Raw genomic sequence first — 24,213 nt, forward strand, 5'->3', positions numbered from 1 at the left:
CTGTGGATGAAATAAAATAATCAAATAATTAATAACAACATAAATACTACACATAACATCGACAACCACACACAAATAACACAATAATATATCATTTCAAACTAGTATATATATTCAACAAATAACAGACTTTACTAACAATGGATCATAATAACAAAAAACTCTTTAGTTCTATGTTTTTTTCTGAAAATGTTAAAATCTAAATCTAAATTAGTTACACAATAATATATTTAGATAACCAAACAATCGTGCTTCCTATTGCATCATCAAGAAAAAGCATTTCTTCATTTGGTCGAAGTATGTCCACCTTCTCAACAAAAACTCTATCAATCCAAACTTTCCAGCAAGATCCACCAAGAGGAACGTGATGTACTCTTGCATTTGGATCTGTAGATGCAATTCGACCTTCTGCCACAACTCCATCAACACACCAATGAATTAATTTGCATTTGCTGTTCTCATTGATATCCCCACGACTCGCATTCTTCACTTTTGTCTGCAAAAAAAAAAAAGAAAAGAAGCAGTGAAAAATTTGGTATGTTAAATCATCAAACCGCAATGTGACAAAAAACTAAAATGAATCATGATTATAGAACTCCCATAATCAACAAATTATAGAAATAAGTGGACTGTTCACCACACCAAATAATTGTATACACATAATTAAGAACAAAGAAGAGCAATAGTTAGAGATCGAGCCAATAGTAGTTAGAGATCGAGCCAATAGTTAACTACTCAGATTTAAAGCTTAGATCCATGATTAATTATCAGTTCAAGGTCTTCTAACTAACTTTAGCTTTCATGAAATGATGCAATGAATTCTTGTTTGTTTGGTTGATGAGGTAGGTTTCCAATTTGGCTACAATGGAATTAGTATTTTGGGACAAGACCTAATCAAAGTGATGGAATAGAACTTATTGAAATCTCATCATTCAGTACTTCTCTATTTCTAATTTATAAGTATTTGTTATATACTCTCCTAATTTCTTTTCTGATTCCCTATTTGTTAGTTTGCATGCATTGTGAGCTTTATTGTTATATAATATTAGTTTGTCAAGATGTGTTAGAGTTAAGAAGCCTCTAATGATAGACATCAAATTCATAGTATAAAATACTTACATAAAAAATACAATCATTTCTTGGCACAAAAGTTTAGTGGCAGTGGCCAAAGTAGCTGCAAAAGCCTATATATTAATTATTATATAAATTAAGGCATATGTCATTTAATATCTATCATAAAAAATATATAATACAATGTTAATTCACGAAGACACTTTTCTCATTGCAAATTTGATGTTATGATTAGCAGCAAAAATAACATCAATCAGAGGTTATGACAAAGAAAGAAACTGATGAAGAGCTTCTTGACATATAATTTTCTATCATTAGTTTGAAGTCCATTTTAAAGGAAATGAATTGCTTTAGGAAACATATGATGAAGCTGAATTAAGTGGTGCAATATATATATATAGTATGAACAACTAATAGATATGTCAATGTAAAACCAATTGATCCTCAAATAAATTAGTACTTAACATATTCATATATAAGCATATTTAGTTGACGAGAGCACGAGTTGAACTACATGTTAGTCCTAAGGAAAACACCTACATTGCCAAACACATTCACTAACATGCAGTAAATGTGCCTCACCACATCTTCTTCCTGGCTTCATTGGTTGGACTCATCCAGAGCTGCATTGCCCTGCTCAATTATGCACTCACTGGAGCTGAAACTTCTAACTTCCTGGCTGCGGTGAGCAACTCTGGTAAGGCTCCGTTCACAATCGATGATCAATTCTAACGAAGGGAGAGACAAAAGCAACTATGAACAATAAAAGGGGTTTTGATGATAGAATCGAGTGTATTAATGGGTTCTTGTTTCTTGCAATTTAGAGAAAAATAGTAGTTCATTCATCTAATTGGGAGAGGTAATAAAACGCCGCACCTCGCCGAGGAACGTGGTGCCTGCCGGCCGGTCCTTGGGAGGCACGTACCCACTCGCATCGTCCTCCGTGTACGACGCGAGCCCTCTTTCTCTGCACCGCCACCACAGGTCCTCCCCGAAGCTCGGATGAGCGAAGTAGGCCTCCGCGGTAACAGCCCCAGGCGCATCCGCTCCTTCCTCAGCGTCGCGGGCCTCGTCGTCATCGACCCCTGGAGTACAGGGGACGACGACAAGAGGGAGCCGCTCGTAGTGTCCGCGGGTCGTGCCCTCGAGTTCGTCGAGGCGGGAGAGGCCACGGGAGGAGACGGTGTAGAGCTCCCCATCGACACGACGGCCAGATCCGGGGAGGCGGAGGAGAAAGGGGATGGAAAAGGGAACGATGACGAGGGGGAAGCGGCGAGCGGTTCGGACGGCGGTGAGGAAGGAGGCGTCGCCGGCGTAGGCGAGGTCGGCGAGGAGGGAGTGGTTGGGGAAACGACGCTTGAGGGTGCCATAGACGAACACGAGAGCCGCCCGATCCAGAACCATCGTCTCTCCTCCTATCGCATGTGTAAAGAGAAACAAACCCTCAGGCGGGCAGGAAGCAGGATTTTACGAGATTAGGGCAGCGGGCGAAGGTGGGAAGGAATATAGCCGGAGGGATATCACGTGAGGGAGCACGGGGAGGGATTATCACGGGCGGGATAGGGAGGATTTTAGGAGTTTTTTTAAAGAAATTAAAAATAATATAATTATAATTATAATTTATAAATTTTAACAGCGAACATTATGCGCTGTCAATATAAATCTTTAACAGCGCACATTGCACGCTGTTAAAAATACTTTTAACGGCGCACAATATGCGCTGTTAAAAATAATTTTAACGGCGTACAATGTGCGCTGTTAAAAGTATTTTTAACAGCGTACTATTGTTGCGCGCTATGGTTAATAAAAATATTATATTATCTGCAGCACATTTTATTGGGCGCGCCGTCAAAGCAACTATTAACAGCGCGCCTATGATGTGCGCTGCGGATGACGCGCTGCGGAAAGTCATTTTTGTTGTAGTGATTATTGTAGACGGTTATAATATATATGAATAAAGCTTTGATGAATAATAGATTAGAAAATAAATTTATCCGAGATGAATATTATGCTGAAGTTGAAGAGTTTGTGAACTTTGCTAAAAGTCATTCAGAATGCTTGAATGGTACAAAGTTACATTGTCCGTGTAATCATTGCAAATGTAAAAATAAAGCTTTCTATGATGAGGATATCACGAAAGTACATATAAATAGAAATAGTTTTGTTTTAAATTACTACAACTGGTACTATCACGAATAGCCTTATTTGTTTGATTGTTGGTGCAATCTTTGCCCCAAGTGCATTGAGTTTCAATGTTTGGCTAAACCATGTTTAAAGTTAGGCAATACTTGTGATCTAACATGTGTGATGCAAGTTTGCAGGAAAGTCCAAGCGTAGTCTTGGCAAAGGAAAGTCCAAGTGATGCAAGTCTTGGCAAAGGAAAGTCCAAGCGTAGTCTTGGTGGGAAGTCTTGGCAAAGAAAAGTCCAAGTGGGAAGTCTTGGCAAAGAAAAGTCCAAGTGGGAAGTCTTGGCAAGGAAAAGTCCAAGTGGGAAGTCTTGGCAAGGAAAAGTCCAAGTGGGAAGTCTTGGCAAGGAAAAGTCCAAGTGGGAAGTCTTGGCAAGGAAAAGTCCAAGTGGGTAGTCTTGGCAAGGAAAAGTCCAAGTGGGTAGTCTTGGCAAGGACTTGACATGACGAAGCTGATGGAAGCATCTCAGGCTAGTGCAAGGATGATGGAGCATCCAGGGAAGGCATGAGGCTATGGGAGGTGTTTGAAGGCCGAGGTCTAGGTCAAGAGAAGCTGAAATGGGATTTTTCAGCTTCACCAGTCGACTGGCCCTGCCAGCAGTCGACTGCTCATAAATCAGACGCACACAGAAAAATCAGTCGAGCCAGAGGAAGACAGGAGTCGACTGGGCAGTCGACTGGTGTATGGTGAGTCGACTGATGCCAGTCGACTGGTCTTGGAACAGTCGACTGCTATTTGAACGTTGGCGAAGATTGGCAAGCATTTAATGCGCTTTAATGCGAGATTTTGTTGCCGATTGAAGCCATCAGTCGACTGGCCCTGCCAGCAGTCGACTGATGCCGAAGAATTATAAAAGAAGCCTGCTCGAGATCAACTCAAGAATTCTGCTATTCTTTCATTCTTTGTGCTTCTTTTGAGAACGTGTTTGTTCTCTATTCTTTGCTTTCTTCCTCTCCTCCTAAACATTATTTCATATCATTTTGAGGAGATCGAAAGAGTTGTAAAGGTTTCTCCGCCTTCGAGGTTTTCGAGAAGGAGAAGATTCATAGTGCATCGGGTGTGTGCGTGCGTGTGGATCCTTGGATTAGTCACCTCTGCGGAGGTGGATACCAAGTAAACAAACCGGGTTAGCGTTGATCTATTGTTTTCTCTTTTATATTTTGCTTCCGCTAACACTCTTGCAGAGAAACAATCAAGAAGAATCGAAAAACGCTATTCACCCCCCCTCTAGCGAACCAACCGATCCTAACAAGTGGTATCAGAGCCGGTTACGTTTCGGAGGATCTAACAATCAACCGGAGCAACTCATGGCATTCCAAGAGGGTTACAGCACCGCACGACCACCATACTTCGATGGAAATGACTTCGCCTACTGGAAAGGTAGAATGGAATATTATTTAATGAATGACATTGAAAATTGGTTTAGTATTGTAGATGGGTTCGAGATACCCAAAGACATTGAGGGAAAAGCTATCCCTACAAAAGACTGGACGAAAGATGTGTGCAAGAAGGCACAGGCCAACGCCAAAGCCACAACGACTTTGCAATGTGGGCTATCAAAAGAGCAACTGAGCAAGGTCGGACCATTTAATTCGGCCAAAGAACTGTGGGAGAAACTCATCGAACTGAACGAGGGATCAACCGAATCGAGACGAGCCAAGAAGGATCTTTTGGTGAGTCAACTACAATCCTTCGCGATGAGATCCAATGAGACAGTAAGTCAGATGCATGGAAGATTCAAAGAAATAGTAAATGGCCTCCATGTCATCGGAGAAAAGATCGAGAACCGCGATCTTGTAAGGTATGTATTACAAGCCTTCCCGAGAACCACTTTATGGGCATCGATGGTAGATGCGTATAAAGTGTCAAGGGATTTATCTGTTGTCAAATTGGATGAATTATTTTGTGAACTACAACTGCATGAACAAGCTAATATGGGCACGCAAGAGAAAGGTATAGCTTTGATTGCAGATAAGGAGAAAAAGAAGAAGAAGAAAGAAAAGGAGGAGTCATCAGAATCTGAGCAAGATTCTTCAGACAGTGATGAAGAATTAACATCAAAAGAAATGGCACATTACGTGAAGAAAATGATGGGGAAAACCAAAAGATTTACCAAGAGGAACTTCAAGAAGACATTCACACCATCTCAAGGTAATAGTCAAAGTTCAGGTTTTGGTACTGATGTCACTTGCTATGAGTGCAACAGGAAAGGACATATCAGGCCAAATTGTCCAAACCTGAAGAAGAACGATGAATCAAAAGATAAGAAGAAAAAGGACAAGAGCAAAAAGAAAGAGGTGATGGTGGCACAAGCCAAATGGGATGACTCAAGCAGTGAGTCCTCATCAGATGATGAAGAAGCTTGCCACATCACACGACATATGGCGCTCATGGCACGAAGAGATGAATCGGATACCTCAAGCGATGAAGCATCATCATCATCAAGCGAAGACGAATCCTCCTCTAGCGAGGATGAGGTATTAGATAGTCGTAAACAAAAATTACTTTTTCGTACCATGAACTATCTCAAGCATGCATTAGAAAAATCAAAATCTAGAGTCAAGGCATTAAAAGAAGAACTTAGGAAGACTAGAACAATTGCATGTGACCATAGCGACCTAAATGAAGAAAATACAAAATTAAAGGAAGAAAATGCAAAATTAAAGACATGTTTAGAAAAGTTCACATTAGGATCACAAAAACTTGATCTAATTTTGAACAGTCAAAGAGCAGTATACAACAAGGCTGGGTTGGGTTATAGACCTAAGGAAGTATCATATATATCCCTTGTAGGAAGACAATCTAGCAAACAAAGCACTAAGGGAAAACTAGCATGGGTACCTAAGAAATATCTTTCAAATGTTAGTGAATCTAGTTTTTGGATACCTAAAAAGGATATTTTTCGTATCATGTAGGTAAGAGAAAAGAAGGATGAAGGCATGTGGATTTTGGATAGCGGGTGTTCAAGCCACATGACCGGGGATGTAGGTAAATTCACCAAAATCAAATACATGAAAAAGGGAAATGTATCTTTTGGTAATAATGAAACATTAAAAATCATAGGAAAAGGAACCATTAAAATGTCACCCACTATAACCATACATAGAGTCCTATTGGTTAAGGGCATGAGTTTTAATCTACTTAGTGTAAGCCAACTATGTGATTCAGGTTATCAAATTGACTTTCATGCTAACAAGTGTTTGATTAGGAAAATAGGAATGAACAACATCATATTAGAAGGACATAGGAAACAAAACTTATATTATGTGAATTTGGCACTTGCTACTAACTCTTCTATTGAGTGTCTTATTTCACAAGAAGAAGCAGGATGGCTATGGCACAAAAGACTTGGGCACGTCAACATGAAGACTATAGCAAAAGTGGCAAATAAGGAGCTAGTAAAGGGACTGCCCAAAATCAAATACATCAAGGACAAATTGTGTGATGCATGCCAAGAGGGTAAGCAATCAAAAACATCACACAAAGGTAAAACTCTAACTAGTACTACCTTACCTTTAGAACTATTGCACCTAGATTTATTTGATTGCCATAGTACTCCTTCATTGAATGGTAGCAAATATTGTTTGGTAATTGTAGATGACTTTTCTAGATTTACTTGGGTTTTCTTCATGAAACATAAGGATGATACCCTAGAGATATTTATTGGATTTAGTAAGAGGGTAGAAAATGAAAGAAAACTTAGAATTAACCGAATTAGGAGTGATCATGGTGGAGAGTTTGAAAATTCAAACTTCTCCAAATTTTGTTTAGAAAATGGATACAAGCATGAATTTTCATGTGCTAGGACTCCTCAACAAAATGGAGTTGTTGAGAGGAAAAATAGAGCTTTACAAGAAGCCGCTAGAACCATGCTAAATGCCTACTCCTTACCCACATACCTATGGGCAGAAGCGGTTAATACCGCTTGCTATATTCAAAATAGGGTATTAATTCACAGATTTTTAGGAAAAACATCTTTTGAATTATGGAGTGGCAAAATACCAAAAGTCAACTACTTTAGGGTATTTGGGTGTAAGGCTTACATCCTAAACACTAAGGATGAATTGAGAAAATTTGAAGCTAAGGCGGATGAAGGAATCCTTGTAGGATACTCATCGACTAGTAGAGGCTATAGAATTTACAACAAAAGGACTCAAATTATAGAAGAATCTTCAAACGTTGAATTTGATGAAACAAACAATACCTACCCTAGGAAATCCCAAATTGATGAGGATATAAATGCTAAAACAAAAGAAATAACAAAAGAATTTGAAAATCTAGAGCTTGAAAGCAATGATCTAGGGGGAGGTAGAGGAGACTCAGACGATGAACTACAATGCAATAATAACACATGTGATGAACCTACTAGGCCTAGAAACCTTAGGCACCATCAAGATCATCCCATTGACCAAGTGGTGGGAGATATTGAACAAGGTGTTAGGACAAGATCACACTTTAGAAATGAATCAAATCAAATTGCTTTAATATCACAATTTGAACCTAAATCAATTGATGAAGCTTTAAGTGATAATGATTGGATAATAGCCATGCAAGAAGAATTAAATCAATTTGAAAGAAGTAATGTATGAGATTTAGTTCCAAGGCCAAATGATAAAACAATTGTCACCACAAAATGGGTGTTTAGAAACAAATTAGATGAACAAGGAAATGTAACAAGAAACAAAGCTAGATTAGTAGCTAGAGGTTTCACCCAAGTGGAAGGACTAGATTATGATGAAACCTATGCACCCGTGGCTAGATTGGAGTCAATTAGAATTCTTTTAGGATATGCCGCTTACATGGGATTTAAATTACATCAAATGGATGTAAAATCGGCTTTCCTAAATGGGTACATAAAGGAGGAAGTCTATGTAGAACAACCTCCTGGTTTTGAGAGTAGTGATTACCCAAATCATGTGTATAAACTTAGAAAAGCCTTATATGGTTTAAAGCAAGCTCCAAGAGCTTGGTATGAAAGGTTGTCCACCTTTCTAATTTCTAAAGGCTTTAGAAGAGGGACCATAGATCCAACCTTATTTATAAAGTCAAAGGAGAGTGATATTTTTGTTGCCCAAGTCTATGTGGATGATATTATCTTTGGGTCAACAAATGATGAGTTCTTAAATGAATTTATCAAGCATATGGAGATGGAGTTTGAGATGAGCTTAGTTGGAGAGCTCACATTCTTTCTAGGTTTACAAGTAAAACAAACAAATGAAGGAACACACGTTTATCAAACAAAATATGCTAAGGAAATGATTAAGAAATTTGGAATGGAAAATGCTAAAAATATTTCAACCCCTATAGGAACAAATGCAAAACTAGATAAGGATGAAGAAGGGAAGGAAGTAGACTCTAAAACCTATAGGAGTATGATTGGTAGTCTTCTCTACTTAACCGCTAGTAGACCCGATATTTTATTTGCGGTTGGAATGTGTGCTAGATACCAATCATGTGCTAAGGAGTCACATCTTGCAATTGTAAAGAGAATTTTGAGATATATCAAAGGAACCTTGAATGTTGGTCTTTGGTACCCAAGGAACCAAAATTTTGATTTGATAGGGTACACTGACTCAGATTATGCAGGATGCAAGTTAGATAGAAAGAGTACTAGTGGTGGATGCCAATTTCTTGGATCCTCCCTAGTTAGTTGGAGTAGTAGAAAGCAACCATGTGTAGCTTTATCTACTACCGAAGCCGAGTATGTAGCCCTAGGGGGATGTGTGGCTCAACTATTATGGATGATGCACACACTTAAGGACTATGAATTAAACTATACCAATGTAAAAGTCCTTTGTGATAATATGAGTACAATAAATTTGACCAAAAATCCGGTTCATCATTCTAGGACTAAACATATAGAAATCAAACATCACTTTATAAGGGACCATGTAGCAAGAGGAGATATAGAACTAAGCTACATAGAATCAAAATCAAACCTTGCGGATATATTCACTAAACCATTACCCGAAAATGAATTCACAAATATAAGAAGGGGTTTAGGAATGTGTTTTGTAGAATAATTGTTTGTAGCATTGTATGAGCCATTATAAGAACAATTACATCTCACAAGACATTTAGGATGACTTTGATTGTGTTTTGGCTTGCTTGAACATTATGTGAGATGCTAGGATGATACTCATGCTCTACTTGTGCTTATGGCACATTGTTATAGCATGGAAAGTATCAAAATATTAATAATAGATCAATTATGAGGATAGCAAATATTCAATTCATGGATATCTTGCTCATTAGTCATAATTGGATATTTAAAATGCTTGGAAAACAAATAACAAATTCAATCACAATGCTAGACAGTCACAAACCTATAGGAATCACAACAATGCATCATAGTGATACTTAACAATGCACAATTAAGCACATTCTTGAAGTTTGTGCCAATCCATGAAACTATGAAGAATTTTCATGAAACATAATTTTTCCCTAATAGATATCATTAAAACAAATGTGCTCGCAAAATTTCAGATTTTTCTGAATTTTGTGGAATTTCTATGGAATTAATGAAATTCGACTGATAAGAACAAGAATACATGTATTCAGAATATCAGTCGACTGATAACTCCATCAGTCGACTGATCAGTCGACTCAAAATGACTCGACTGAATCTTTCTGTGAGTTTCTGAATTTAAGGGCAGTCGACTGCTGACAGTCGACTGATCACTTTCAGACTTCACTCGACCAATCTTTCTGTAAGATTTGAAATTCGATGGCAGTCGACTGATAGACCATCAGTCGACTGATAACAGTCGACTGAACATCACAGCACTCGACCAATCTTTCTGTGATGTTCAAAATAAGAGAACAGTCGACTGTTTTTACATCAGTCGACTGACACCAGTCGACTCACTTATCATCAGTCGACTGATGAGCGACTACTTTTATAAATAGCAACCACGACCAGCCTTTGAATTCACCTTCAACCCTAAGTCCACGCCGTCTTCTGCCGAATTTCTTCTTCCTCCAAGTTCCCAAGGTGTTCTAGAGTCAAAGGAGTCCTCCCTTTAATCCATATCAACTATATTTCTCAATTCTAATGGAGAATCAATCGAGTTTCAAAGAGGTATAGCTTAGAAATCAACTTTGTCTTGATTATATTACTTTAAATCTTTGTTGAAAACTAACTTTCTCTTGTTTTCTCATGCATCCTCATCTTTCATTGCATATCTTCATCTTTAGACAAAAACATATGGCCTCTAAACCCCATAGGAGGACAGTTTTTAGCGAAAACAAGGACTTACCAAAATATCCTGATCCTGAGTACTTTCTACGGACTCCGTTACCTAGGTTTCCTTCAATGATATACCAACATATCTTTGAAACTTTTGAGTTCCACCTTATAGATTGTCGATACATAAATCGTCAATTCTTTCAGTTTGCAGTTCCTCATATCTATGATCGTCTTGTGCATTATCATCTTGAAACTCTTGTCAATTGCACAAGCAACATAAATTTAGACTTGTGTAAGGAATTCTATGTCAATCTAAGACCTACCAACATCACTAAAAGTCATTTCATATCCACTGTTGCCGGTAGGCATATTGAATTCACACCTGAATTAATCAGAACCTTCCTTGGTCTTTGTCCATCTTCTAATCCCTTTGTGTGTTTCCCTGAGGTCACTGAAATCACAGGGAGTTTTGCTCATGAAACTATTGACAACATCCATGAATACTATTTTAATTGTCCCCGAAAAGAGTCTAGAACCAGATTTGATGTTACAAAACTGTCTGTCGATCAGTATGTTTGGTATCGCATAGTCATTGACTGCATCCTTCCTATCATGTCTAGAGGTAGATCAATGATGGGCATTTCTCATATGATAATGATGTTTGCTTTAGAGGTCTCTCTTGACATTGACATTGCCCTCAACATATATCATTCCATTCTCTATCATTCTGAACCTATCAATGGCAAGATCTACATGCCATTTTGTCATATCATCACATCATTCTTAGCATCCCAGGAAATTGATACTACAGTTGGGACCATCAAATGTCTTTCAAAGGATTATGATCAATTAGGTCCGCGTCACCTAAAGCTTGCTAGAATCATCTACACAGATGGTGGTTTGCGATGGATGAAGACGGATACTCAAATGGACATTTATTCTGAGTCTGACCTTGAGAAGAATGAATTTGACCACAAGAATATAGGTGATGAAGAGCGGCTTGATCGATTGGAAGATACAATCCTTGATGTGGATGATCGGGGAAAGAAGGCTCTAGCGGAGATTCGTGCACTACACCAAGAAGTTAAAAATATAGCAAAGAAGCAGAACGAATTATATGAACAACAACAAGAAGTTCTGAAAATGATAAATCTGCTACACAAAACCTTTCATACTCCTGAGTGGTCTACTTCGTCAAGTGATGACGATATGTGGTGAAATCATTGATATGTGACTTTGTGTGAACTTGGATGTTTTTGTTTGGAACTTTTGACATGTTTACTATTTTCATAACTTGTTGATAACTTTTATGATTGCTTTTCATTTGATGATTTTATTGGTGTTTAATTTGAATATATATTTTTATGTGCTTATAAATGAATGATGCATAATTTCAAATCTTAAGGGGGAGAAAAGGTTGAAATATTTAGAAGAAGTCAAAATTCAACTTTAAAAAGGGGGAGTTTAAGTTTTCAACTATTTTGAAGGAGGTAAAATTTCTAAGAATTATTGAAAAGACAATGAGTTATAATTTCAAACCTTAAGGGGGAGAAAATTTTGAATTGGAATTTCAAAAAGAAAAGGGGAGTTTGTTGTGAATGTCAAACCTTAAGGGGGAGCTTAATTTTCTTTTACTCAAGGAGTTGTGATTTCAAACCTTAAGGGGGAGCTTAATGTTTTTAAAATTTCATGGAGTTATGATTAAGGGGGAGCATTTGATTTAAAAAGTGTTTGAAAGAAGTACATGATGTTTAGGGGGAGCCTTGTGGTTATATCCTAAATTAACATAATCAAACACATTTTAAAATCCCTCAGGAATTTAAACATAGTTCTCAAATCAGAAAATTCAAATACATTAGAAAAGTTGATACAAACTTGGACATATATTGACTTTATTCAATCACTTTTGGAATTTGTATCAAACTACCATATTTGAGACCAAAATTTTTCAAAAATATTTTTCTCAAATAGGGTTAGTCATAAGTAATGTACGTGTGAAATTTCATGAATTTTTGAAACTCGTACAATTACTTATGCATTTTTCAAATTCGTCTCTGATAACTGAAATACAGTTTATCAGTCGACTGTTTCAGACTGCAGTCGACTGCTGAGTCGACTGATACACTATGAGTCGACTGATACTTCTGTTTTCAGCATATTTTGAGAATTTAAGTTACTTTTTCCCTCCGAAACGATTGTTGGTGCAATATTAAAGGGGGATAAACATTTTTAAGGAGAATTTAACCCTACTTAGTCTATGGTAATACTTTTTGATCTTTGACAAAAAGGGGGAGAAATATGAATGTTTAAGTTAAGGAGAAATATGAAGTTTTTCATGCCTATTCATCATTCTAATCATGCTATTCATGCTATCATACTTTATGATACTTTTAATACTCTGATATCATGTGATTCATGCTTTATTTATCATGTTTTAATCACATGCTATGCTTTATATGATTTAAAGACCTAACTTAAACAAGGTTTTGCCAAACATCAAAAAGGGGGAGATTGTTGGTGCAATCTTTGCCCCAAGTGCATTGAGTTTCAATGTTTGGCTAAACCATGTTTAAAGTTAGGCAATACTTGTGATCTAACATGTGTGATGCAAGTTTGCAGGAAAGTCCAAGCGTGGCAAAGGAAAGTCTTGGCAAAGAAAAGTCCAAGTGGGAAGTCTTGGCAAAAGAAAAGTCCAAGTGGGAAGTCTTGGCAAAGAAAAGTCCAAGTGGGAAGTCTTGGCAAAGGAAAAGTCCAAGTGGGAAGTCTTGGCAAGGAAAAGTCCAAGTGGGAAGTCTTGGCAAGGAAAAGTCCAAGTGGGAAGTCTTGGCAAGGAAAAGTCCAAGTGGGTAGTCTTGGCAAGGAAAAGTCCAAGTGGGTAGTCTTGGCAAAGACTTGACATGACGAAGCTGATGGAAGCATCTCAGGCTAGTGCAAGGATGATGGAGCATCCAGGGAAGGCATGAGGCTATGGGAGGTGTTTGAAGGCCGAGGTCTAGGTCAAGAGAAGCTGAAATGGGATTTTTCAGCTTCACCAGTCGACTGGCCCTGCCAGCAGTCGACTGCTCATAAATCAGACGCACACAGAAAAATCAGTCGAGCCAGAGGAAGACAGGAGTCGACTGGGCAGTCGACTGGTGTATGGTGAGTCGACTGATGCCAGTCGACTGGTCTTGGAACAGTCGACTGCTATTTGAACGTTGGCGAAGATTGGCAAGCATTTAATGCGCTTTAATGCGAGATTTTGTTGCCGATTGAAGCCATCAGTCGACTGGCCCTGCCAGCAGTCGACTGATGCCGAAGAATTATAAAAGAAGCCTGCTCGAGATCAACTCAAGAATTCTGCTATTCTTTCATTCTTTGTGCTTCTTTTGAGAACGTGTTTGTTCTCTATTCTTTGCTTTCTTCCTCTCCTCCTAAACATTATTTCATATCATTTTGAGGAGATCGAAAGAGTTGTAAAGGTTTCTCCGCCTTCGAGGTTTTCGAGAAGGAGAAGATTCATAGTGCATCGGGTGTGTGCGTGCGTGTGGATCCTTGGATTAGTCACCTCTGCGGAGGTGGATACCAAGTAAACAAACCGGGTTAGCGTTGATCTATTGTTTTCTCTTTTATATTTTGCTTCCGCTAACACTCTTGCAGAGAAACAATCAAGAAGAATCGAAAAACGCTATTCACCCCCCCTCTAGCGAACCAACCGATCCTAACATCACCAAATGACTGATAATTTCTCTAGTACTACAAAGAAATTGGCGAGGGATTTAGGTTTGCCCATAGAGAAGATTGATTGTTGTATAAATAATTGCATGATATATTGGAATGAAGACAATTTTATTGAATGCAGAATTTGTACTCACCCTCATTATAAGCATCGTAGTCGTATACCAAGAAAGAAAAAGGAAATTATTGCATGGAAGGTTATATATTACTTTTTGTTAACTGTTAGATTTTAACGCTTGTATGCATTTGTCACCATAGCTTGTCATATGAGGTGACATCATCAGCATGTGCACAAATGAGATATAATGTGTCATCTTTGTGACTCCCCTGCATAGAAACAACTTAATACAATATTTTTCTCCTTTGCAATAGAATCACATAATGTGAGATTGGAATTGTCTATAGATGGATTTTAACCATTTGGTCAGTCAGGACAATAATATTCATCTTGACAAGTTATATTAACACTATACAATTTACCATCATGGATGTGCATAAAAGATGTATGCATCTGCCACCACAGCTTGTCATATGAGGTGACTTTATCAGCATGTGCACAAAGAAGGTATAATGTGTCATCCTTGTGACTCCCCTACATGGAAACAACTTGATACAACATTTTCCTCCTTTGCAATAGAATTACATAATGTGAGATTGGAGCTATCTGTAGATGGATTTCAACCATTTGATTAGTTGGGACAGTAATATTCATCATGACTAATTATATTAACACCATATAATTTACCATCATGGATGTGTATAAAAGATGAATTCATGTTTCTGACTGTGCTTATTCCAGATCTAACAAATCTGAAAGAGAAGATAGATATTTTCTTACAACCTCTGATTGTCGAGTTGAATGAATTATCGAATATAGGATCAGAAACTTATGATGTTGTAAGTAAAACTAATTTTACCTTGCATGTTGTCATATTATGGGCGATTAGTGATTTTCAGCATACTTAATGTTGTCAAGATGGAGCACGGCTAGTAAGTTAATTAGCATGCCCACATAACATGTCAAAGTCTGATGCATTTTCATTACCTTGTAGTGGGAAGGTATCTTGGTCTGATAATCACTGTAAATTTTTATCAATTGAACACTCTTTCAGTTGAAGAAATAAAAGAAATTTCTTAAAGAATATTGTAGTGAAAAAACTTTCACGAATAATCAAGTCAAGTGTAGAAATTATTAACCAAATTGACAGCTATGGATTCTACCAATATATGAGCCTAATTCTGATGAAATAAATAAATACATTGTTAGGATATGTGATAACTGACATTTTTATCGGATAAATTAGGATTAGATTGGACCGGTTTGGACCGCATTTCATATCATAAATAGGGATTTTTGGGCTATTTCATCATTTTGGATGAATTTATGGTCTTTATTAGAATTTACATTAATTTATGAGAATTTATGGGTATTAATTTGTGTATTTAATGTTTGCAGGGAATTGGGAGGAAAATAATAATATTTGGAGGATTAATTTGCAAGAAATCAAGCTTGGTTCAAATATGATTCGAATTAGAGTTCAAATTGGCTCAATCAGATCAGAAATGGATTCAAATTAGGTTAAAATCCAAATTCAGCCCAAATCCAATGCTAGAGCCTGATTCAATTACAAATCAGAGATGACCCATTTTATTCAAGCCCAAATCAGTAAATGGGGCTGGTTCAATTCCAAATTTCCGGTTCAATTAGCTGAGTCAAGTTCAAGTTCAACCCAAATCAAAGCTAAACCCAAGCTCAGCTCAAGCCTAGCACTGTTCAAGCCCATCTAAAACATCCAGCCAATCCATTTAAGCCAGCCCACTTCAATTGATTTCGGCCCAACATCAAATTAGCTGGTTCAAGTCTTCGGTTCAGGTCCGATTTAACAGCATCCGCCGGTTCAGTGATAACAGCGCCGGTTCAATCAGCGGTTCAGTGATAACAGCGTCGGTTCAGCAGAAAGGTTAAAAGCGCACGCCCGGTTCATTGGCAAAAGGGGGGGCTTCTCGCGATCTCATCGCGAGCACTGTTCATCTCTTTTTCTCCACTTTGCCGCCGCGGTCTCGAGCCCCCGCCGTGCGCATCGCCGTCTTCTTCCTCCCTCTGATCTGCACAAAGCAAAAGTCAGCAGCTCCTCCGACTGCAGCATCGACGTCGCCCCTTCTTCCCTTTGTCGCCGGCTCCGTTGTGGGTGGTTTGCTCCAGCGGTGGCAGCCGGCGACAGCCCCTTTCATCCACCTCCTCAGGAGCGCCAGAAATCGTCGGGCCCCGTCTGTGGTTCAGCGGGGAATCACCGGACTCCGTCTGTGGTTCAGCGGAGGACTCCGTCGTCTTCGATGCCACCGTCCCCGGAAAAGAGGCAAGGTAAGGATTGGATTTCAGTACATGTTCCTGATGGTTTGTCTGCGGTTGCAGCAGGTTATCAGACCAGCTGTTGAGGATCCGAATCTTCGTCTCTCCGTTCGTGCCGAGCTGTGAGTGGTTGCTCCAGCAAGGTTCACTGTCTCGTTGGTGTCATTCAATCGGGAGCATGCTGAGGTGCTTGTTCTGTGCTAATTGAAAGAGGGAAGAAACTCTAGATCTATTCATCCCTAGTTCTTCTTTGTTCTTCACTGTTCGTGTCCTTTACTGCTTGTTCAATTACTGCATCAAAATCCCCCATGAATATTGTAAATATGTATCAAGTTATAATCCTAATTCCTAACTTTGAATTTAACCCTAATCCCTGACTTTAGTCTCAACCCTAATTCCTAACTCTGATCTTAACTTCTAACAATGATTTTAACTCTGTTCTTTGATTCTGTGTTTGGTTTCTGATAACATGAAGTTGTTTGGGTTTCGGTGAGTTGGATGAATGTAATTGCTTAAGTGGTGAATTGAAGGGTAATATGGTTGTTCGTTTAAGTGTACATGGATAGTGTGAGAGGCTAGCTATATGATTGAGTTGTTGTTGTGAGTGTGCACATGAACGGTTGTGTAATAAGTGAAATTCATGTTGAATTGTTGAACTTTTGTTATCAATGATATTTATGTTGAATTCAGTGTTGGTGTTGTAGTGAACTCGAGTTGATCATGTCTAAGTTGATGTTGTTGTGCTTGAATGGTAATGTGATGTTGTTGTAGAGATAATATGTATCAAATGCTTAGGTTTGTGTGGAATGAAGTATAATGTGGAGTTTTACATTGAACTTGTAGTGTTTGGAATTGTGTTATGGCTTTAGATGTCGGAACTGATTATGTGTTATTGTAAAGTTGTGTTGCAAAAATCTTAGTTGTTGTATAATATGATTCTGTTGTGTTGTATATATTTGATTAATTCTTATGAATAAAAGATATTGGGTTGTATGTTGTATGATGAACTTGTATTATCAATAAATAACTATGTTGCATGCAATTGTTGTTGTGATGTTTATTGTATAAATTCTAATAATCATGACTTGAATGTGCATGATTTGTAAGATTCAGGTTGTGTAGTATATGTATGTTGAATGTATAGAATTCATTTGTATAATAAATATTGCTTTTGTGTTATTGTTGAATAAATGCACGATTAGGAATGTGTATTTTGTGTATTTAGGATTCTTCGTTAATTGTAAATTAAATAATGAATAAATGAATTAGAAATAATTAGGAACGAATAAGGCATAATAAACCCCACACCAGGTTGTCTAGGATAACATCCTATCATTGAGTCCGAGAGAGACGACCCGGACCTCTCTATACCACTTAGGACGACAATAAAGAGGTTTGGTAAATAAATAAATAAATAATTTTGATGGGTGTGAGTGACACATTAAATAAAGGGGAAAAGTACATAACTAATTCCCATGCAAAACATTTGCATCAATATGCAAATGTGGTTGAAAGAAAAAAATATTTGCTGGGAGTTGTCATATTAAAAGTATTTATTGATTCGACATATTTTAGTGGGAAGGTATTGATGTGAGTGTTTTGTATGGAATTTATTTATATACATTTCTCTTATTTATTATGTCACTTACACCCATCAAAATTAATTATTTATTTATTACCAAACCCCTTATTATCGCTAATGTAATATAGAGAGGTCCGGGTCGTCTCTCTTAGACTCAATGATGAAATTTATTCTAAACATTTGGTGCGAGGGTTCTTATTTATTGATCGTCTTTATTTATTTCGAACTATCTACAAGATCCACTTATTGATACTAAAATCCTACAATTGGGTAAAACCTATGATTCATTTACATTAAAATACAACAAGTTTCATAATTTACAAATTAATCCACTAATCATGTACAACTAAATATAATTATTTAAACATCACAAATACAACATTATACATCATCAATTTATTAATACAAGTGAGAACATAGTAAACAACAATCATCATCATACAACATTAACCTAAACATGTTTCATCTACAACAACAATCTTTTCTACAATTTTATTTATTATCACAAGTTAATATACAACATGAATCCCGTATACAATCACATACAACAAATAAGTTACAATAACATACAACAAATTACACTTCACCTTTCTTAATTCACAAGCATTATTCCAATCTACGATACAACACGATATCATATTATACAAATTCTACATCATGCGTTATGCAACAATTCTAATATACAACATCCATTTAATACAACAATAAATCCTATATAAACTATACAACACGAATTCTACACATCTTACAAATGGGTTAACATGATAAACTAGAGCTTATTCTAACATTACAACAACACAACTAATACACTAATCTTACAAGTTATATTACAACATAACATGAACATGTTCAAACAGAGTCATCACAATCACAACAATTCTATCATCAACAAAGCAACCCGGATTTGATTCATTTCTTGTCACAACACAACAACTCAATTCTCAACACAATTGAATCAATGATAACTCGAGTTCAACAATTCAACATGAGACATTCTATCCTCTGATACAACAGTCTACATTCAACAACTCCATTCTAATTCAAGCATACCTTTTGAATTTACCAAGCATACATAATCAAATTCAATTCCACCTTCAACATGCATCCACCAAATTACTTCAATTTAAATGCACTCATTAACATCACAACCAAAATACAAATCCACATTCAAATCCGAAAGTATCACACAGCCGAAACATGTAAGTGATCCACATATGAACAGCATGAATTCAACCCGAAGCAATTAGCAAGAACATGGATAATTGAGATTTTCCATTGATGCAATTTGTTACAAACAGAACAATCAGAAATTAGATTAGCACTAGGGTTAAAGTTAGGATTAGGTATTTACAGGTTAGAACAAGATTAGGGTTAAGCACAAACTATTCACAAGGGGGGGTTTTGTATCGTAAACGAAACCAACAGAACAAGAAAATAAGAAAGAATAGAACAATAGAAGTAGGGTTTTCCTTCCCTTTCGGTTTGGAACAGAGGACAGGGGAGATTATGGAAGGCAGATGACTGTGGAAGCGAATGAAGGTGTGGGTGAATTCCTCCCGGATCAGCACAGAACCAGAACACTCAACCTCCTTCAGTTCACACCGTACCAAGAGGGAAGTGAATCAACCTAGGGAAAGAACCCTAGGAGGAGCATGGCAGAGAGCAAGAATCGGAATCCAAACCTTCGTCCATCGTCAGCTGGAACCAGCAAACAAAACGTTAGAAGAATGGAATTAAAACTCCTTTATCTTGTTCTCTCCGATGGATGAAGATGATTGAAGCCGAGCACACGCGTTCCTAACGCCTCCGAACCACTTCGGCGTAGGGCACGGAGCTAGGGTTCAGTGGAAATGGAGCGCCGGAGAGGAGAAATGGAGAACCACTCACATTCAACCTCTCTGGGCTAGATACCGTCAAGCACCGGTGACCAGAGAACCACCCACGGCTACCGTTCCACGACGATGGGGAAATGGATCTCAGCGCCTCCGAACCACTTTGGCGCAGATCCAGCGACGGCGACGGTGAAATCTTAAGGAGATGAGGCTGATCTATGTGATTGGAAGGTTGAATGAGGGGGACGGTGGCACGCGACGGAGCCCGGCAGAAGAATCGTCGCGGCGGTGGAGAGGAGTCGAAGACCTAACAGAACCGAGTTGCATTCCTTCGCGTGCGCTGAGGGTTTTTGCTGTCGCCCATTCTGATCAGCCGGACCAGCTTGAATCAAGCTTGAGCTTGAGTTCAAGCTTGATCTTAATTTGAATTGGCTTGAGTTTGGTTGAACCAAGTTAACTTTGGGCTGAATCAATTGAAGTGGGTCAGGCTTAATTGGCTTGGGCTAGATGAAATTGGATTGATCTGAGGTTAGCTTGAGTTCATGGCATTAGGCTGATTGAACCAGCTTGAAAGTGGGCCGGCTTTGTGGGTAGTAGGCCGGATGAAATTGGATTGGTTGAATTGGGGCTGATTAAGCCCAATTTGAACCTTAATCTGATTTGAACCACTTTTGAGCTTGACTTTTAACCTGGTTGAGTCAAATTGAGTCTGATTTGAGCCCAACTCGAACCAGGATTAATCTTTCTTGTAATTTAGCTCTCTAATTTATCATTATCATCATTCTAATTCCTGTAAACATTAAAGACCACAAAATTAATATCCATAATTACCCAAAAAATTATGAAAAATTAGAATGAAGATAAAATTTCATCCAAGATAAGAATTAAGCTCAACAAATCCAATTATGACATGAAATGTAGCCAAACCGATACAAAATAATCTCTAATTGACCCTGTCAAATAGCAACCTATCAGGTATCTTGGTTTGATAATCACTGTAAATTTTTATCAGTTGAACACCCTTTTAGTTGGAGAAATAAAAGAAATTTCTTAAAAAATATTGTAGTCAAAAAACTTTCGTAAACAATCAAGTCAGGTGTAGAAATTATTAATCAAATAGACAACTATGGATTCCTACCAGTATATGAGCCTAATTCTGATGAAATAAATAAATACATTATTAGGATGTGCAAATGTGGTTGAAAGAAAAAAATATTTGCTGGGAGTTGTCATATTAGAAGTATTTATTGATTCGACATATTTTAGATGTGATGCAAGTCAAGAAAAAAATTTTCGATAATATTTTCAATGCAGTGATGAATATTCCTAGAAGAACTAAAGACACCATAAAATCATGTGAGAAATTAAAAGGACTAGTTAACAGACCTGATTATATTAGAATGAAGCAACAAATCAATTTTCAAAGGTTTGTTATACATTAGACAGAGAAGGTAAGTAAGCTTTATGTAGTTGGCTAAAACAAATTAAATTCTTTGATGAGTATGCTTCCAATATGGCCCGATACGTGGATATGAATAAGTTAGAAGAATGAAGAATCATGACTGTCATGTGTTCATGCAAAAACTTATTCTAATAGCTTTCCATGACTTGCTACCTAATAATGTTTGACAAGCACTTACAGAACTGAGTCTATTTTTAGAAATTTATCTGTGAGGTGTATTATGACAGCCTATATGTTTAAGCTAAAAATTGGCATTGTTGTAATACTATGTAAGCTTGAGTGCATATTTTCATCAAGTTTTTTGATCCAATGTAACATCTATCCGTTCACCTACCTTATGAGATATAACTAGCTGGTCCTATACAGTATAGATGGATATATCCATTTGAATGATTTTTGAGAAAATTAAAGAATAATATTCATAACAAAGCAAGAGTTGAGGGGTTAATATGTAATACTTATTTGGTTGAAGAAGCAACTTCTTTCTATTCATATTATTTTACTGATAATATCAAAACTAAACATCGCAAATATCTTAGCAATTATGATGATACTCAGCCGATTGACCTAACGATGCTTTCTATTTTCAAGTTTCCTAATAAGCCAATTGATGCATCTATTTCAAGATGGTTAAATCAACAAGAATATCATGCTATAAAAACATACATACTCCTAAATTGTGAGGAGGTCAAACCGTACATAAGGTAAGTTGATATATTGATATAATTAACTACTAACCCCTTTTTGTTTGTTTGATATTCTAATTATCTTAAATTTACCTTTCATTCATTATACAACTTTTACAAACAACAACTTTAGTATCAAAATCCATTAATCAGTGCAAGTGAGGTACAAGAAAAGTTAGAGATGAAATTTGCATTACGATTTCAAATTTATGTAAGTTAGAAAATAATTAATTTTTCATATATCATCATACTTACTATTGTAGGTGAACAATCATAGGATATTAAATGTGAAAGATGAAAGGATAATCAATCTTGCATCTGGACCCCTCCGTAAGATACAATTGTATTCTGGTTACTATGTTAATGGCTTCAAATTTCACATGGCACACGAGATTCACAAAAACTAACCTTTAATTTTGGTGTTTATGTAAAAGGATCTATCAACAATAATAATTCTGAGTTTGATTATTACAGGAGACTTTAAGAAATCAATTGAGGTTGAAGATTCTGTCTTACCTATAAAAAGGTGTGTGTTATTTAAATATTCTTGGTATGATCTGATTCTCAGAATAAAAACTAGAATACACTCAAACTACAATTTAGTTGAGGTTAATGCAAATAAAAGGTTCAACAAGTTTGAACCTTTCATTTTTGCAGTCTAAGCGGGCCAGATTTTCTATCTTGAATACCCGACGAAGGCAAGAAGAGTTAGTGAATGGTTAGCAGTTTGTTGTATGAAGGCTCGCTCGACCATAGAAATACTGAACTTCATTATGGCATAACACCATGATGCATTTCGAAATAAAGAAGTAGAGATACATTTAATAGATTCTCAGATTCAATCAACATTTGCCTTACTTGTAGATGCTAATGTACCTTTCCAAAAGATAGATGATGGAAAGATGTCCAGCAGTGAGGATCTTGTTAAACAAACTCAATCTAGTGAGAAGGATCTTCAAATATTAATATTCATGATTTAGATTGTAACAATGATTGAATATTAGCATTATTGTAAATCAATTTAGAATAAGTTAAAATTATTTATTTTGTTACATGTATATCTCACTAACGATTTGATTATTATTTTGAATGTGTATATGTTATAATATTATTATGCAGATATAGATATATCAGATCAGGCTGTAGCACTCGATGGTCAGACTATCTTGCAGGTTGTTGGGAGTTGGTAAGTATTAGTGTTATTAGTAATTTTTAATTCATATTTTTTTATAATATATATCTAATATTTATATGTTTTATAATGCAATTTTACTCTAGATGGCCATCGAGTTGCGCGTATATATCTAGTAAATTTAGAGAAAGAATATGTCTTTATGGTACTACATGGAGGCATGTAAACGAAGGCATGCGAGATTTTTACTACTAAGAGTTTTTGGTAAGTTATTTTTATTATCAGAAGTTTTATTTGTTTATACTAATTTGTAAACATTTTTGTAGAAAAAATATGCCTGGGAGCCAGGGCACAAGGAGACATTTAAAGAAATATAGAATAATGCCTATACTAAACTGTACAAGGATCTGCTATACAAATGTAGAAGAAAAAGGTGTAAGACCATCTTTTATCCTAGATGATGTTTGGGGTGCATGGTAAGCCATCTGAGTTGCAGAAAAATACAGTCAAATTCAGCAATAGCTCGAGCAAATATAAACACCGAGCTAGCTGCCCTAGTACCAGATCCACAATGCATACAACTGAATCACATTCCATCATCGAGCATGCCTTGGACTTAGTGAATTTATAATTAATATATTTGTATTAGAATTATTTAATTATTAATAATTTTATTTTATTTAATTACATTATTTAATATTTAGGAACATAAGCTACGATGACCTACTTGTTGAGAGATTTTTATCAATACACACAAGTTAAAGATGACACATTTGTCAATCCTCGATCGCAAACATTAGATGTAAGAATTTAAAATTTAAATTTATTTAACTATTAATAATGATTAACTTTTCTAATTTTATATCTTATATAAATTTATTTTTAAATAAGATGAAATGACTGCTAGAGTTGCACATGCATCTCAGCCTGATAGAGAAGGAGGTGAGATACAATCTCTCTCCACCAACTAGGTAAATGAAATATATTATGATGTGGTTGGTAGAA

General features: G+C 36.8%; 1 protein-coding gene across 1 annotated transcript; it reads right to left on the reverse strand.

Moving 5' to 3' along the window:
- Positions 1-1,917: 1,917 nt before the first annotated feature.
- Positions 1,918-2,475, reverse strand: LOC141843790 (putative gamma-glutamylcyclotransferase At3g02910). Its single transcript, XM_074731820.1, has one exon. It carries the CDS (start codon positions 2,473-2,475, stop codon positions 1,918-1,920), a length of 558 nt encoding a protein of 185 aa, XP_074587921.1.
- Positions 2,476-24,213: the final 21,738 nt, after the last annotated feature.

The sequence above is a fragment of the Curcuma longa genome, chromosome 13, assembly GCF_044706935.1.
Source record: "Curcuma longa cultivar G26 ecotype Majalengka, Jawa Barat chromosome 13, ITB_CL_G26_1.1, whole genome shotgun sequence".
NCBI classification, from domain to species: Eukaryota; Viridiplantae; Streptophyta; class Magnoliopsida; order Zingiberales; family Zingiberaceae; genus Curcuma; species Curcuma longa.

Bases quoted from the DNA above. Each gene is read 5' to 3' on its own strand.
- LOC141843790 (XM_074731820.1), bottom strand. From the start codon at position 2,475: ATGGTTCTGGATCGGGCGGCTCTCGTGTTCGTCTATGGCACCCTCAAG.